General features: G+C 42.2%; 1 protein-coding gene across 1 annotated transcript in view; it reads right to left on the reverse strand.

Moving 5' to 3' along the window:
• Positions 1–18,805, reverse strand: part of PRKCA (protein kinase C alpha) — a 162,566-nt gene that overhangs the window by 11,767 nt on the left and 131,994 nt on the right. Inside the window, exons 9-16 of the mRNA XM_064522756.1 lie at positions 16,321–16,464; positions 15,399–15,572; positions 12,643–12,734; positions 11,285–11,347; positions 10,615–10,753; positions 4,946–5,026; positions 3,131–3,238; positions 903–1,043 (exon numbers count right to left, since the gene is read on the reverse strand). Of these exons, the coding sequence (XP_064378826.1) occupies positions 903–1,043; positions 3,131–3,238; positions 4,946–5,026; positions 10,615–10,753; positions 11,285–11,347; positions 12,643–12,734; positions 15,399–15,572; positions 16,321–16,464 (942 nt within the window). The remainder of the gene's footprint in view (positions 1–902; positions 1,044–3,130; positions 3,239–4,945; positions 5,027–10,614; positions 10,754–11,284; positions 11,348–12,642; positions 12,735–15,398; positions 15,573–16,320; positions 16,465–18,805) is intronic.

Genomic DNA, 18,805 nt, shown 5'->3' on the forward strand with positions numbered 1-18,805 from the left:
CACAGACCAGTGCCTCTACACCTGCAATATTACAGCTTTGCAGTTGAAGCAAAAAAAGCCTTATAGCAGAAAGATTCAGTGCTAGGGCATAACAATTTGCAGCTGCTCCTGAAGCTTTTATTCTTCCATCCAAATATTTTTCTTTGCATGTCCATAAAGTATGGTACATGCTGAAAGCAACTCTGTATCAACAAGGACAGTTCTTCAAATTATCTTATACAAACAGTTCTCGCGGTAAGGGCATCTTTTCACTTGTTTGGATTTCTAAAATATTCCTATGGATACATATGTGCAAAAGACTAATAAACATTAAAAACAAATCAGATTGAATTGCAGGAGGTGTAAGTGCCACTGCAGGAAATTGTATGTATCTTTTCTTTGAAAATGGATGGAGAAAAAAAATCTGTATTTTTCCTGCAAGCTCAGCAGATTGGGGTTCTTTCACTCTAAGACGGGAAATAGAAAACCCTTGTGCAATGTAGTGCACCGTGGAGGAAATCTACCCTAGTAATTTAAACACCATTAGTAGTCATCTACTAAAGGTAGATGACATCTACACTGTGCAGAGGAGACAGCTGGAAACTTAATTTGTTATGTGCCCGAGGTGGTTGACGAGAATATGCCGTTCTTCCCCGCGCTCAGCGCCTTACGCAGTGCATCGATGCCCGCTCAGGAGGCACAACACAGCGAGGCATTTTGACAAGGAGCAAACTACCCCGGGTTGTGCTACCCATTGCAAAAGCATTAATGGATTTACAGACTGGCCTGCCATAATCAAAATGCCTGATTTTAGAAGTGTCCCGGATCTGCAGCACCACCAAGCCAGCTTTAATCTCACCCCACGGAAAAGCCTGACTGCAGACAACACACACAGCCGGGGGAATATTTTGCACCTCACTCACCACTTTAGGCTTGAAAGGTGGCTGAATCTCTCTGTTTTCCAGCTTCTCCCAGTCAATTCTCCTGAAGAAAGCATGTTCCCTGATGTCTCTTTCACCTTCAAGGCCGCAGCCAAGGCGTTTTGCAGGATGTTTAGTCATTAGCTATCAAGGAAGAAAACACCAAATGAGTAAGTGTAACGCTGCAGCGACAGCGTGACAGACCTTGCCACAGATTGCAAAGTTACTGTTCCTCTCCTTGAGATGCAAATTGGTAATAAAATTGTTATGAAAAGCTAAAATTCTTTTTTTGAAGACTAATTTTATTGTTTGATCACTGCATGTCAGCCGCAAAAGCAGAGGCTGCCCTGCGGCGGTCTTCTCCTCAGGCAAAGGCGATGGCGTTCGCGTGCCGCACACGCGGGGCTCACCCTGCTCTGCTGCAGACCCGCTCCTGCACTTCACCTTTGGTCTCCAGTTCAGTCTCACACATCTCCAGAGCAGCTTCTGCCCTGTCTCTACAATCAATTCTACTGTCAATCTACAATCAATTAAACTTAGTAAATTCCATTATACTAAAGCTGTATGAAGTACAACCTTCCTTTAATCTTTCTGGGCATGTTCAGGACATCTCATTACAGAGCCTACAATTTCTTGGCACCCAGCTGACAATATCTAATCTGCGTTTCCTCTCTCGCATCCTTAAAGCCATCATGGTCAGTACTAAACCCAGCTGCATAGATAAAGCCCACTTGGAGGGGGAAAAAAAAGGAGCATCTGCATTGCATACTTTGAAGCAGTCACGAGCTCCCTAATTAACGAGCTCCTCAGAGTATCGGCTGTCAATTGCTATCTGCATTAGGAACTGAGTAATGTAGCCTTCAGCTCTCTGTTCCAGCATTGTGGGGACTTTTCAAAGCTCTCTTACATGTTATACAAGATTTATATGTTGTTAGGAGTGATACCTTAACACATCTTTTTAAAAGCTTGGCTGTACTGCTTTAGTCTCTTAGCCTCCCTCCAAATGTTCAGTTGATGACATTCCAAGTTTGAAACTAAAATAAAAAAGATTGCTAAGCAGATGGGAGGAAGTAGATAGTGCACTGGGATAGGACCACATCGGTCTTCAATTTAATAACAACTCTGGCTAATTTTGTTAACTTTTCTAAAACACTTGCTTTGACAGCAGGTGATACAGGAAAGCATGAATAATGGTTCTAGCAGTATTAATTGCGTTCCAGACTTACTGTGTTTGCCAAAACCAGCAAACTGTGAATCAGTGGAATAGCAGGGTCTATATATGGTATATATAGGGTGTATATATATGGAATATATGGTTTTCACAACAAAGCATACAATCTGTGTGTACATTACAAAAATATATCACGTTTCATTTTTGTTGGCCAGAACCAGCATGGGGATTACATTGGGATAAACTCCAAAATTAGAGTGATCTTGTCTTTTGTTGGTCTAAATAGCTTTTTCTTGACGATTTTTCTTTAAAGGATTAATACCCAGGTTATGCACAATACTTCTACACAGCTGCAAGCAAAAGCAAGAAAGTAAACACCAACATAATTGATGCTGTAAGTGCACTGATATTTTCTCACCGTAAGACATCAAAGTAATACTTTATAGATCGTGTTTTGGAAAAGCTGCAGAACCGAGATACTCCAGGGATTCATATAGAGTATGGATTCTTTTTTTCTGAGCTAATCCCCTGAAGTCAAATCTATTCTATTCCTTGAAAAAAAACTAAATTAACTTAGAATCAGAGATGAATTTTAGGTCACACAGGTTACAACTGGGTGAGGGTTTCCCCACAATTTCCATGTGTTTACACTGAAGATTTTCACATAGCTTCATCTTTGCCTACATTATAAAATGATTTTTATTAACTATTTTAGCCTGCTACCACGATGAGGCACACAGGCAGGGCTCTGGCCTGCAGCCCGTTCGCTTGAGTGTCTAGGATCTGGTGTGCTGAGAAATCTCGTCACACCATCACCCTGCTTCCAAATTCTGCTTTAGATTTGGCGGCCTCTGATTCTGGCACTTGTTCCTACCGTAAAACAAGCATGCCAAAGAGGGAACAGTTAAATACTTATCCGTGACAAGAAATGATGACCGCCGTATCACAACATAGCTTAATACAGCCTGACAGAAGTTGCACTTAGAAATATTACGTCCGACATGTTTTGCCAAAAAGATTACCAAAAAGAAACCTTGTGATGAAAAAACATCTTTCTCACCCCCTTGCAGATAGAGACAGCTTCTTTGGACAGCGATTTTGGATAGGAAACATTATGCTCCATTATGGACTGGAAAAGTTCATCTTCGTCTTCTCCATCAAATGGAGGCTGTTAAAAATAAATTGCAGGTGAATTACCATTATTATTCTTTAATTCTCCACTTTTTATGCAATGGCATGATAACACTTCGGCCATCTCGGGTCAGGGCAAAGGTCCGTCTAGCCCAGCAACCTGCCTCCAGCAGCAGGCAATCACGGATGCCCACGAGGACGGGAACGCAGCAGTGGAACCTGCCCACTATCCCAGCAATGCCAAATTTCCAGCCACCGGCAGCTTGGGGGTCTTAGCTCAGGGTTTAGCAGTCTTTCACAGAAACTGAGGAGCAAAGTCCACTTCTGTCCTCACCAGGGCAGCCAGGTTAATGAAAAGTGTGCAGGATTATCTTTAATGAGTTTATGATATTTTTTAACTCGCTTTTAAAGTTACTGTGCACCAGACAGCCAAATATACTTAAAATGGTAAAGTTTGGGGATTGTAACTTTCAGTGATCTTGTAATAAGGTATATCCATTCCTCATGTAATCCCAGTTAAGCTCCAGTTCGTTTTATAAGACATGGCTGTGGACACTGCTTCTGTGAAGGGGGGGCTGTGTTACAAGAAAGGGCTGTACTTTATCTCTAAATACAGGTGATGAGCAGAGTGCCCCGGGTAAATTCCCAGGATATCACGTATGGGACTGTTTAAGTCCCTAAGCTATTGGTAAATCTCATTTTCGCAAAAGCACACAGATGCCTAATATTTGCAGCATACACTGTAAATTTTAACAACTTCAATTGCTAAAAACCTTTAAAAAGTCAAATTCAATTTAGTAGAGAAACTATTACACACATTCGTTAAAAATGTATATTTTAAGCTTCGTTTGAAATGCATGCTTCTAGCTAGCACTCATTGCAAGCCACTTGCATAAATCTTCCTCAGCTCAAGACAGTAATAGAATTCCTTAAAGTTGGGTGATTTAGTTCAACACAGCGTTGCTTTTCTATTTCAGTGACTCAGAGAGCAGCATCTCATTAACCGTGCAGAAAAAGGGGGCTGTAACTGAGTGTATTTCAAGTCGCAAGACCCATACTTTACCCCTAGGACGTACGATACAAAAAGTGTATTCTGGTGATTTAACTGCAATGCAGAGTATATAAACAGTCTTATTATATCCTGTGGTTTCAAACAACTGAATGGTATTTCTCCCCTTTGACATGCATTTTCCTGTTGAAGGGTCTCCCATTCAATTTTGAAGATGGCTATTTGTATTATTATTTCAGAATAAAGAAGCCACACTCAAAAGCAGTGCCTGATTGTGGGGGTGCACTATAAAGAGCTTATAGCCGAAATATATTCTCAGTGGAGGCAGAGACAGTCAAGGGCACACAGAGATAATATTAGCAGGAAAGGCCACAAGCTTGTCCCCTGCGGCTCTAGCGCTTTAGCAAGCTTTCTGCGGCCGTCACAGCAAAGCTGGCTTTCAGCAGGGGATGCAGAAGAGGGCAGGAGCGGAGCTCTGCAGACGCCCCTGGGGAGCCCGAGCAGCGGGGCACGCGGCAGGTAGGCAGGGGATGGACTCACTGAGAGAGAAGTCAACCTCAGCATGGGGCAAGAGACTCGCCGTAGAGGGCATTAGGCCATGAGTCCTCTTGAATACGAGCAAAAGCAGCTTGTATGTGATGTTTGGAGAAATGGGAAAGGTGAGATAATTGCAACGCTGGGCTTTGAAACAGAGTACGTTGTGCGAGACAGGAGCAGCAACGCCGCGGCTCTTACCTGACCAGCTAACATCTCATAGAGCAGCACTCCGTACGCCCACCAATCCACCGACTTCCCATAGGGCTGGTAAGCAATAATCTGGGTAATCACAAAAAAAACCCAATGTTAACTGAGATCCAGTCTTGTGACACATGAGATAAATTCTGACCTACAAACATATTTGCTTGCAAAGGCCCAGAAAGCCAATATTGCAACCCTCGCTCCAGCTGGTCATTGACTGGATGTCAGTGAGGTTTCCGCATGGCACAGGACATTTCTCCCAGAGTTTTACGGGGGGATTTACAACGCACGTGCAGCTTATTAGGATTAGTAACTGGAGCTACAGCAGAGGAGGCACCCAGCTTCCACTGGTTTCAGTGGGAGTTGGACCGTTCTGCAAGCGTTCGTATACACCCACCGGCATCTTTTGCTACCCAGTATCTTGGGAAATTTGGCTCTTGGGAAATCTAGGGTTGTACATTTGAGGGCAAAGAAGGAAGTACAGCAGCACAATGTAGAAGACAAGGCAAAAGCCTTACCCATTTGTGTCAAAACTTCGAATCATGAGACTTGCTTAATTTAGAGATTATCAATAATTAAGAGTTCTTTTCAATATTTATGTTTTTGTCCTACTCTGAAAGGAACCAAAATTTAAGAGAAGAGCAAAGCCCTGAAAATCTTAGTTGTATTTTCCCAAGTTACATTACTAAGCTACTCTTAGTATGAAACGAGATACCAGCTACACTGAAAAGAAAGGGGTTTCTGCTGTTCAGACTAATAGAAATGTCAAGCATTTTGCATCCTCTGGGTTCACGTCTGACTCGGATACAGGCACGAACTGAACGCTGCCGCAGTGAGGGGCTGCACGGGCAACCAGCCCGCGAGTGCCCTCGCGCTGCACCTCCCGTAACCGAGGCCTCTTCAGGGATCAGCGCTCATTTATGGGAGAGGGGCAGCGGGTGTGCTGAAAGCAGTCTGGAGGAAGTTTTCTGTCATTTTTCCTCTCAATAAATGAACGCGGTGATGCTGCCTGGGCTGGCAGAGATGCGGGCCGGGCTGCCGTCTCCCCTCACGCTGGGGAAGGCGGTGTCCGAGCATCTGCAAGTTCTTCACGGGGACGATAACAGCGCGTGAATTAAAAGGTACCGTAGTATTTCTTAGCACAGAATTTCAAAATCGATCACACTTCAACATGTATCACATAACCGGAGGCAGCAGCAAGTTTCGCAGGGGAAAGGTCCTACAGAAAGGCAATCTTCACTCACTGTCTTTTAGCAGTAATCACAGATATTTGGCTTTATACTAGTATTTAGGACACTCATTTCATATTACAGCAGTTGATGTACTTGGTTACTCTGCCTGTAATTATTATTCACCAGTAAGTTCCCAGAGGTCCCTTTGGAGTTAACGCTGCTACTTTAAAGACCAAACGCTTTCAAAATTTTGTCCAGAAAAAAGACACACAGAAAATGTTAAAGCACTTCATTCTCATCCCTTCCCCACGGTCCCTCCTCGCCCTATAGGAAGGCACGTTTTCATCAAAAAAGAAATGGATGTTTTTCAGAAGGTCATTAAATGGTAAGGGTACATTTGGTACAGTCAGTGCACTTCCATGTGAGTGGTCACTGCAGGAACAATTTACTTCAATTAGCAAATGAGAAAAAGATTCGTAACGCCAGGAGAGACAAGGCTGCCACGAAGCCCACACCGCAGCTCTCCAGCTGGCAAACGTCTGTCTGGGAGGCGACAATGCACTTCCCTTCCTATTCCGAAAGAGTTTGACGGGAGGATTAAGGAGAGGAAATCTTTTTAATATGATAATGCAATGTCATAAAATGAAAGCCGTAACAAAGCACCGACTTAATGATACTGTTTGTTTAACCAGCAACAGGCAGGCCGAGATTGGGCTGCTCTCGAAATAGCATCCTCATCAGCAAATGCAATCTGCCCCAATTAAATCTGCCTTTGTGGGAGAATATCAAGCAGAATCAGCGAGAGAAACAGAATTAACATGAACAAAGCTCCTGCATTTAACCTAACATATGGTCAGACTTAGGAGAACGTTGTAAAAACGCTGCCCTGTGTCACTGGCTGCAATGTTTATGTGATGCCACGTGTCAACATCAAGGGAAGAGAGCGACAAGGGGCCCGATGCCTGCTCCCACGGGGCGACCGGTCACACGACGCCCGCGCGGGATTTCGGAAATACGTGTGGACATCAAGCCCCACCGGCAGTGCTAGGGTCCCGCTTCGGAAAAGTCCCCCTGGAAATGCAATGAACCGTTTTCGCCGAACCTCTCACAACGCAGGAAAAGGTGGTACTTTGCTTTCAACGCATGCTTCTGAACGCTATCAGGTTGTTCCTTTAATCCTGATTAAATCTGTCCGTGTGACCAGCAGAGCGGGCAGTTGATGGGACCCTTCCCTTCCCCTCCACATCACGAATTCACACGATTGCCTTTTTCATCTCCTTTTGCATTTCAAATCCCCACTTTGCCCACCTATAGCTGTATTTTTAGAGCTCTGCCTTTTTGGATTCTGCGGCTCGGAGCGATCAGGAGGAGCTCGGAGGAGCTTCTCGCGTCCAGCCAACCTGGCAGAGGAATGCTGATCGCTGCTTCTCTTTTTTCATTTTGCCTCCAAGGAAGGCACAGTTCAGAGCAGGACACAGAGATTAATACTAGCAATTTGTAGGAAAGTTTAGATCATTGCAGCTTGGAGCTGGTGGCCGGTTGGGATGAAAGGATTATATCCCAGAGGCAAGAGACAAAGTCCTTCATGAGCATATCTTATGTCTACTGAAAAAGTTAAAACACAGTTATTAAAAGAAATAAATATAACTGGCATAAGAAACACTCAAAGGTGCACTTTCCAAACCTTTGTAATATCTACAGCCTTCCATAATCGTGGCAAATGTAAGGTTAGAATTAAGGCTTTGAGGAGACTAGACGGAGGGGAAGGGAAAGGAGGTTTTGATGTGAATTCTTCCGACACTCAGTGTTCGCGCAGCCGCGAGCTGCTGCCGCTGGGTTCGGTGCTGTGCCGCGGGGAGCAGCCTGCGCCAGCAGATCCGCTGCCAGGGATCCTCCGGGCATCCAGCCCCTCCGGCTCCCTGGACTGGCCAAGGAGATGCAAAGTATTAACCGATTTCAAGGATATTATACCGCTAGGACCGTAAATACTTATGTCCAAGTTCAGCACCCCAATGAATATTCCTTACTAGCTACTCGCTCCCTCCATGGGACAGATGTGGTCAAGCCCGCGGTGCCACCGGCTTAACCTCTGTGCCCTGCTCAAATACCATACGACAGGAAAAAAAGGTAATTCCAGTGTGTTATACACCTAAGCAATAAAAAATGCTAACTTTTACATTAAGGAAGGAAAGCAATATTTTACAGTGTTGCTGATCCAGAACTGTGGTTGTGCCCGGAGGTGGCTGCGAAGGAGATCTGGTGGGAGCGGGGACGGCGAGGCTCCTCCACACCCTGCCATACTCCCCATTTCCCTAACACTTGGCAAAAGAGCTAATTCTCTGTTTTTGAGAAACAGAGTTTTTTTGTTGTTTTTGCCGTTTTTTGCCATGTTGTTTTTGCCAGGACTACTCTATTCTAGGTCCTTTACTCACAATCAGCTCCTTTACCCCCACGCAGCAGGGACCGGTGCCATGCAAGCGCCTCCTCCTTATAATCTATTACAAATTCGAGCCCACAAAAATATGCTGAAACACTCCTTCAGGCAAAACATGTTCCTTACTCTGAAGTTTATCATACAGCCTAATTTAGTAATTCGTCAGTCACAGTAATGTCTTCAGAAACTAAAGCAAATCATCCGTCTAAATAAAAGAAAATCTGTCTGTAAGATAATATAAACAAAGACTAATTTCCTCCCGGTTACCAAATGTTTCGGTAAAAGGTTTATTTCTTTCCATGAAATTTCCAAATAAAGTGAGATAAATCATTCCAGCACTGACCCACACTGACCATTCTGGGCACTGAGGACACAATCTTGGATGTGCAGTGGCACAAGCCTATTGCCACAGAAAGCTCACTTTTTAATTTGTTCTAATGGCCTCATTTAGGTTTTGACAGGGAAAAACGCAATATTGCCCTGGGTGTGCTGATATCCTGTTGCAAGCAACAGCAATTTGTGAAAAACGCAGGCTCTTTTAATATGCAATATTTCATTCTGGAAAGCATGAATTAGCAACCGAAAAAAAAAACCCTATTTTTCATTCCAGTTTCACAGAGATGACAAAATTCGCCTCAGACACTAATTTGCCTGTCCAGGTATAAATCTCCTATATTCCAACACGCACTCGGCTCCAGCCGGAAGCGTTCCAGGTGGAGATGCCTCTCGCCCAGCGCTGCGCGAAACACGGCACCTCTCGGATAAGCATCCAGCCTCTTGCACTCAAGCGGCAGCCAAGCGAACCAAGACGCTTGAAAGCTCGGTATACACAAACACCAAATTTCAATACTTATATATCTGTATCATTGCCAGACAACCACATGCTCTTATTTTTCATGTTTTATACCTAAACTATTGAAATACAAAATATAAATCATATCCAGACAAAAAATCCTAACTCTAAGCTCCTATTTCTTGATCAGAGTGATTTCAAGACAACTGTTTCTCATAATCAAATGTACATTTTGGACACACCACCATTAGGCTTGTGTTTGAATCTTATTTTCAGTATTTTGGTTGTTTGAATGCAGGACAGGTGAATGCACTGAGAAGCATATGTTTGCAGCCTCAAGAATGTGGCTACAATTGGGTGAAAGAAGTTTATTTTGAAAGAAATGTAGATTGTAGTTGTTTTGGATGTTATTTTTGTGTGAAATTTTCCTGATTTTGAATTAACGTGGGGCCCTAACTGGTGTGAGAAGCAAGATACTGCTTGAGGAGTTACTTGTTTGGGGTATTGGTAAGTCACAGAAGACTCAGGTGAAATTATGGATTTATTATGTCAAGTCCTGATCTTATAGCTTAGTTTAGGCTTTCAATGATTGGAGCTTTCATAATATCAAAAGCAGTAGCTCATGAAAACTGTGCACCACTTCTAAGGTATGGCCTGGAAAAGCCTACAGTAGTTCTGCAGGGAAGCTGGTGAAAAACTTCAAGGCCTGATTAGTCCCTTCTGAAAAATCAATGACAGACTTGTCATTTCCAGAAAATGCTGCATAATCCTGTATATATACATGTATATGTATACATGTATATACGGCTGTGTGAACCCGTAGAGAGATGCATTAAAGAAGCTATGTTTCCTCCCAATAACCAGTATCTTTGCCGACCTCATCAACAACCTCAGCAACAGCTGTTAACGCTCTCCGACTTCACAAATGAAAGCACAAAGCCTTGTACATTAATGCTTCCAGGTTATAAATGTGAAATCACAAGGTGGTGATCCTGTTTATTTAGTCTTTTGCTAGTACGAACAAAACTTTAAAATTTGATCTCATAAAAAAGTTTTTCAATCAGCTAGATATTCTTTAAAATAGAGCAGTATTACTGATAATACTGTATTAATTCGCAAATGTATTTAATATACCTGTGGAAGCACAAATGGTACCATCCACAAAGCATCCAGGTTTACAGCTATCAAAATTTGGTGGGGGCATGAAACGTGTATTGACAATTTTCATCTGAGAGACTACATGGTTCTTGAAAAGGTCCATATTTACCTCTGGCGCAATGTAGTCTGGAGTGCCGCAGAAGGTCCTGGTTGTTACTCCATCCAACATATGTTCTTTGCACATTCCAAAATCAGCAATTTTAATGTGTCCTTCTGAATCCAACATCACATTGTCTAATTTCAGATCTCTATGAAGAATCACAGTAATTTAATGTTAATGTTTAGGATCAAAGCAGGGCCAACTTATCTCCTTCCGAGTGTGGGTGAGGAACCTGCGCAGCTCTTTGGGGGGTGCACATGCACTGCAGCCTGCAGCCTGCAGGGACCCCAGCACCTCCCTGCAGCCACGGGAGTTCCTAAGAATGACCACGAGCCCTGAAACTGGAGAATTAATGAGGAGATGGCAGTATACGAATACAAGCACACTGACATCAAGATTCGGAACATGTATAATTATAAAGAGTGACGCATGAATGCACAAGATAATGTTTTACAATTTCAGGAGCTTTCAGTCAAGTACGGCAGAGCACGGACACCAGGAGAGCAGCTCAGTAAAGCAGTGGATGTGGTTTACACTGCATCAACAACACAACAAAAAAAACACGACAACAATTGCTTTTTATAAAACGTTTTTATAGATGCTCTGAAAAGTCAAGGAAATTGATCCTTTTAGGACTTCAAAAATAGTTTAGCAATGACCTGCATCAGATTATACTCACCTATAAATAATCCCTCTATTATGGAGAAAGAATAGCCCAACGGAGATCTCAGCTGCATAGAACCTGCATGAAAAAAATAACCATCAGATTTCTTATTTGACAAAATATTTTAGGAGTGCATCATGGCACAGAATGATAACATTAGCGTATAAAATTTACGTTATAGACAGATGGCATAAAAGACACCTTACTGCAATTTGACTCTAACAGATACATTTCATTTAGAGTATTTGATGATAAAATAATGCAGAAAATACAGTGGAAATTCCTCCCTAGACCAGAAAAACCTTGGTGCAGCTGGAGCATAGCATGTTTACTGCACTGATCTGACTGTGGCTGGATAGGTCATTATCTTTAATCACGTATCAATACTGAATTCATGATGCAGCTCAATTTACATTGCAGTTCATATGGTATTAAATCATTTATAGAAATAGTATTCCTTTATACGGTCTGTTAATGGATTAATTACATAAACCTAATTAAAATTACTACCATATAAAATATAATTGCTGGATGTAGTTAAAGGATATATAATATTGATGGATGTTTGAAGCCAGCTACTGTGGAGCTGTGCAAATTATAAGCAAGAAGATTACTCAAAGACACAATTAATTTTTAGCCTAGCAGAAGGAAAAGGAAAGCTTAGCTCTGACACTGGGGATCAGAGCTGTCCATGAACGCGTGCTCTGCAATATCTGCCACCGGCAGGAGTTGTCACAGAGCATCTTAGTTGCCAATGGATCTGCGGCAAGTTACACTAGCTAGTAATCAAAAGTGTTCTCGCATGAGCTAATTTTTATTTAGCACTTGCTGAAATTTTTTTTTACACCACAAATATTTACAGTTAGAAGCCCTCTCATTTAAACAAGCTGTATATGATTATTTAGGAAAATGAGAAATTATTTTATCTCGTATAAACTACAATTTATATTGTAATGCTGAGTCTATTTCTACTGTCTTTCCCTGTAACACTACTTCAGACTGAAATGTTCTACCCACTTTTTTTAGAAGCACTTTAAAAAGCAACACAAGAGCACCAAGTAACATTTTAAAATTCCTCTGGCCTCGTTTAAGTTCTTATCACTTTTAAAGCATGCATTGCATAGATTTGTTCTTGCTGTATTTTTTTTTTTAAACAAAAAGGCTTAGCTACCTTTGTCATATGTTTGCAAACAATGTTTTCAAAATAAACGTCAGCTTTTGGGTCTTAAAAAAACACAACCAAAAAAGTCAGCTTGGACTTCAGTTTTAACCTAGGAAGATTCTACTAGTTAGTGTGATCAAGAAATCTAATCCTCTTCCAGTGTAAGATTAAGATGATGACACGATTTAAATATGTAACGGTAAACACTCACACTGCTTGTGGCTCCTTAAATTTTCCTACTTGCTGAATGTGATACATGAGATCACCACCATTCACATACTCCATAACAAAATACAGGCGGTCCTAGGAGAAAGCATTAAAGAAGCACATGAATACATTAGACGTAATATTACATATGCATTCATCAGCAAAAAAGTCACTGTTATACTATTAGAAAGCTTTTAAGATTATTGGGATTGGTTGTACATTCTGGCAAAACCGGTAGGTCAGGAAATGGAAGTGAAATGTTTTGTAAAGCCTGCAAGAGCAAAAGCCTGGCGAGGGCTGTCTAGGTTGGCCAATTTTCGCGAAGCAGCTTTGCATATTATTTGTCTACAGTGTTCCCAGAATTGTTCATATACAGTCCTGTCTGAAAAATCCCTCTCTCTCAAAATAAATGTGAAAAAAATTTAAAGATGGTTGAAAATTCTTGCCTTGAGGCCACTTCCAATCCTTCAAGTTTTACTTAGGAAGATGGACATATTTTTTGATTATTAAAAGAAGGCAATAAGAAAAGTATTGATAGGGTTTACAAAAATAACAGATTACGAGTCTTAAACTTTGTAAACTCCAGTTTTCAGATGGCAAAAACTGAGCTGTTCCAAGTGACTTAAGTAAAAAGACACCATCTACACTCTGCAAACAACTTGCATCTTTTATTTAAGTGGCTGATTTTGGATGCCTAATTTGAAAAATCTGGTGGGCAACATTATGGTAAGCTTATTTTCTGCAGTTATAATACAATCCAGATAGCGTACAAGATGCATTACTAGTCTTTCCAATTACAGAAGACACATTTTTGGCTTCCTCTCAATTGCCTTTATTTATTTTGGCTAGGATCATTATCCTGAAGTATATTTCAATAAAGTTCTGCTCCAGTCTTCAGATGGCAGAGAGACTCATTACTAAGATGCTTTAGTTTAACCTCTCCTCCCTCTCCTTCCTTCGGGAGCATTGATTGGAAAAACAAAAAAAGTCTCTAATCATCCAGTAACTAAGATTGCAGAACATTTACATAAATTTAAATGCTGTGATTTCAACAGACCAGCCATGGGCAAAATGATTAATTGGCTGGATCACAACTATAAAGTTTAATTTTTCTATGAATTGTCTATTATAAAATAATTGATGGCAACAGAAGCGTGGAAGGAAAAAGAGCAGCTAAAAAACATTAACGAAAATTCGTCAAGTTTTTCTATAGCCACACAGTTGATGCCTTTTCTTCTCTTTCTCATCCAATTTCTCATTTTTATAGCTAATACTAATCCTCCAGAATGTTTCACAGCGCCAAGTGCAAATTACTGAACACTTAGAAAAACACAAAGTAAATGAGGCAAAGGTGTCTGTTAATAATTCATCTGTATGTGAACATCCAAAAAAATTATTAATGTGAATACAGGAAACACTAGATGTTTGTACTTTAAGATTTTACATTTAAAGGAAGTTGCTGCCCAAAAGAAAGATTAAACAAAGTGTTTTTTCCTTTACTGATGACACTAATTTTTTGTTATTATTAACGAAGTTATATAAAAATATACATAATTGGAGGGAGATGGGAGGGAGAAGCCTGTTTCTTATTAGAAGCTCTCACTTTATTAGAGTAATCTTCACATTGTAAGTAGAGGCAGGAAAAATATTTTAGAAAGCAAAAAATTTCCAAGTGCATTAGTTCCCGCATTCATGTTTTATTGCGATTCATTATGTCCTCAAATCTCTCGCATTCAGGCCATTTTCTGTTCAGGGATTTGCAGCCATCATACGGAGTTTGAAAATGCCTCTACCAGCACAACCCTCTTGAAACGGTCACAGGATGGCGTGCTTTATTTGTGGAATATTACAATGTTATTACTTCAAATGAACTGCCTGCCGGTTTTTCTTTGATTAAAAAAAGTATTAACAATTCAATAGGTAAGATAAATGGAATAGTAATAACTGGAAAAACAGCAACATATATCTTCTCGCTAGCCCTCAGCTACAACTCTTCATTTCTGGGTTTTGTCATCAGATGATGACAAAGGTGAGACAAGAAGAGCCTTGCTTTCTTGTGAGTAAAGAGCTACAGGTATCTTGGAACATTAGGAGACAGTTTGCAAGTGTCTGCACGTTCACACCAAAACCCCAAAGCACCCTGAGAACCACCTGCCTCCCACGGAGCTTTCCACGTGACCGAAAATATGGTTGAACTGCATCGTCCAGGCAAGGACACTGCCGGGGACTGTGAGATTCCTCAGGCAGGCAGTCTCTGAGCAATTGCAATAATACGGGGAAACGTCCATTTCACGTATTTATGGGGAAGGAAATGCTTTCCGCCTTGCCAGGGGTGCCAGAAAACTAAATTAAATCCATCAGTGTTGATTCATGACTAATCACCTCATTATATAATAAGAGCCATTAAGACTTTACAAATGCTACCCTCAAATCCTTAAAGGTATTTAGGAACCTCTGGGAGTCTGGGCCTAAGGCTCTGAGTTAGCAAAGCACATTTATTATTAAATATATGATTTATCACATTGGCCTGCTTGAATCGCTGTATGAAGAAAAATCTTTAAACCTAAGGTTTTAGGTTTAAAATGTAAGCATGTTTAATGGCTAAAGACAATTGCATAGGTTATCTCCTTCACTGTTTCCTATGTGCAGAAGCCCTATGATATATAGGTCGGATAATAATAAATGCTACTGAAATGGTAAAATCCACAACGATATAGTATGGAAAACATCAAGGCGGCAAGAAAGACAGAGCTCACGTACAACTGTTTGGAAACAAGAGTGAAGCTGTGTTAGAAAAGGTGGCTTATCCTGCAGCGCTAGGACTCGTTTTTCAACCATTGTACATTCAACATCGTCATCCTGGATCACCACGTCTTTTTTCAGTATTTTGACTGCATAGAGCTCCTCCGTCCCCTTCCTGTCTGCCAGCATCACCTGCACAAAGACAAACAGTGAAAATCCTCCTAGCTGCCAGGGAAGGAAGGTGACTCACATGCCCAAGGACTGGTACAAATGGCAACCCAGCTTTTCCTTTTATCGGTACAGGCTAACTTGATCGAAGCTCCAAAAATATCGTTACTCACCCGTTGCAATGAGCTGTACCAGTCATCTCAAACAGAAGCTTCCCTGTGAGACCTGGGCCAGCCCCTGGGAATCGCAGGCATATTGCCCAAGGGCTGATAAAATGCTAAGCCCCAGGTGAGTTCTTCAATAAAGGGCACTTTACAACACAACTGGTTGTTAAAACAGGCGGAAAAATAGCAGTCCTTTCTTTTGACTAACAGATTTCGAATCAGCTTTTTCCCAATATCCAATCTCACCAACAACGGTGGCTTCTGGAACTGGGAGAGTGACCTAGGCAGTGACACCAAAACCCTAGATTTAAGTTACTTGAAACTGCCTAGAAGTGAGGATGTGAAAGTCAGAAACTGCTTTTTACATCCTGCGAGCGATGCGGAGCGGTGTCCCCCAGCAGAGCACCCGTCCCAACCGCAGTCTGCTAGCTGCTGGGCCCCCCCCCCACTCTGCCTTGCAGAAAAACCCTCCCTCAAAACCGCACATCCTCTTCACGCTGAATTTTGCTTCTTCCAACGAGCATCATTCATGCATTGCTTCCCAAGGAAAAAATAAAAAACAGAAAAAAGAAGGAAACGCGAGTGGAACACTCATCCCGAATTCTTACTTTTCCAAAGCTCCCCTTCCCGAGGACCATGAGGAAGTTGAAATCTGTCAGCTTCACCCTGTCCAGGTTGTTGGACGGCACGCTTGACACCCTGTCTTCTGTTGGAGTAATGACTTTGTTACCGGCCGGCCCCAGTTTGGCTTTCTGAAGAACACACACACACACACGGACACACACAGAAACAGGGCGGTAAGAAGAGCGGCCGGTTTCTCAGCGGAGCGGAGCATCGGGGGAACGTTACGGCTGTGGGTGACCGTATCGGAGGCGGCATTCGCAGGAGAAAGGCTGCATAACAAACTTTGCAGACACAAGTTCAGAGACTCATTCCAACAATACTTTTGACAGTGTTGAGTGAATTAAAGTGGACAACTGTGTTCGTGTGTAACCAGATAAAAGCGGATATGCTTATCTGGTTAGCAGAGCAAAACCAAAGCAAAAACCAAAGCCAAAAAAAAAACAAATCACTTATTTTCATGCCAACAGCAGGCTTATCTGGTGTTTTTGTTTTGAAATACAAGAAGTGCTCTTTAAAAATGTCATGCTATAATCTACATGGTACTTCAGGAAATAAACAGTATCTTCAATACATTCTCTTTTAAAATGTTATATATAAAGTCAGTCTGCATAGCAAGAGTTAGGAAATCTCTGACATGCATTAGGAAAAACAACCTCCATTAAAATAAAAACAACATATGGGAATTAATGCAGATGAATATGGCCACTTTCAAACTAGCATTACAATCAACTTTGATTTTCAATCAAGCGTTGATCTGGAGAAGGGAGGAAGGGAAATATTACATACAAAAGTTCTGTCTTGGCAAGACAGTCTGGTTTGCAGAAGGTTGCAACAGTCTCAGTATTTCATACAAGACACCACATAATTGCTCAAGTAAGTTGCATTTCAAATCTCAAAGTTAACAGAAGAGAAAAAAGTAAGACTCACCGAAAGATAATGCAGGCTACAATGTAATATCCCTTTTTTTCCTCAAACTTATCCCATAATATCAGCAGAAGCAAAGCCAAGGTTTAATAGTAGCATTACTTTGGGATATAAGTGCTTTTTCCCAAATATCTATTACATTGGCCTGGCAAATAATCTCTCATATGTTTAATTTGCTTTGTGCCTTTGACATATGCTTGACATTTAAAGATAAGTGCTTTTCTCGCTACAACGCAAAAGGACAGTAGTTGCGTATTATCATCATTTTACAGATAAAAAATTAAAGTATAGAAACTAAAGTTTAGTCAAAATCACCTTAAAAGCTTGGCCTAGAATACTCCTTTGGCAGCTCCACTGGAGGCTGGAAGATAAAATCTTTTCTCTCCCTTGGCAAGTTTAAAAACTGCAGACTGCAAGGGACTGCTTGATCCACGGGGATACGAATTTTGACTGTTTTGATTATTTTTTTGTTTGTAACTCAGCTTAAAACATGGCATTTCTTCCATTGCTCTTATCACGTGCTCGGATGGAAGCAGCTCTCGGCGATGCCAGCCAGGATCGCGTCCCGCACAGGACGTCGGGACGAGGCCGCTCTGTGGGGCCCGGACCCGCGGCAGACCCCGCCGCCGGCACAGACCCCCGTGTCCTCGGGGCGCGCGAGGCTGGCGCAAAGCTCCCTTCCCGGCCACGGCGCCGGACTGGGCCTTACGCGAAACAAGAAACCCGAAAACCTGACTTTGTACCAGAAGAGGAGAAGGTTTAACCAAGCGGCTTCTCTGGTCATGCCTGTGATTTTCTCGCGTACTGGGTCTCAGATAAAAGCTCACGGTCTTGCTATGCAAGAAGTGATCTCAATATTGACCTTTCCACCAAGTAAGGGAGATTCCAATCAGACATCAGATGGACAATGCTAGTTTTCCTTTATACTATACTATATATATTACTATATATATTATTATGTATACTATGTTACTGTGCTTTTATACTTTAAACCCCACTGGGTAGGTGGTTGGCAGTGTTTCAAAAATACATCACTCGAAACCACAAATGGATGCGGTTCCAAGGCGTTTTCTGGTCCTTCGGGTGCAAGTCAGCATCGGGCACAGGGAGCCACACGCAGCGGGGCGCGCGGAGGCCGGGCGAGCGGGGGGCCGCTCTGCCACCGAGGGCCGCGGCCGTGCGCGGGCGGCTGTGCCCTCTGCCGGCTGCCGGTGCGGAGACACCGGCCTGGCGCCGTGCAAAGCGCCTGGAGGGTGAAACCGCCAGGATCAGGAGGCGGCATCTTAACCTGATACTTAAGACCAAGCCAAGGCCTCGCTGCGCCTTCCCAAGGGAGCGTTTAGATTCAATGAGCCACGGAGACATGCTCCTCCTGCTTCTATCTCTTTTTTAACAGAAGTGCCTCTCATTTTCAGAATCTTGTTTTCCAAGTAGTTGCTATGAAGGACTGTTCTGCTTCTGTATTTGTATAGCGTAGGCGATGGCTAGACCAGGCATGAGTTACCCAGACTGCCCTTGAGACGCGGGGAGCCGGCCATCCTGCTC

Source organism: Dromaius novaehollandiae, chromosome 18, assembly GCF_036370855.1.
Source record: "Dromaius novaehollandiae isolate bDroNov1 chromosome 18, bDroNov1.hap1, whole genome shotgun sequence".
Lineage (NCBI taxonomy): Eukaryota > Metazoa > Chordata > Aves > Casuariiformes > Dromaiidae > Dromaius > Dromaius novaehollandiae.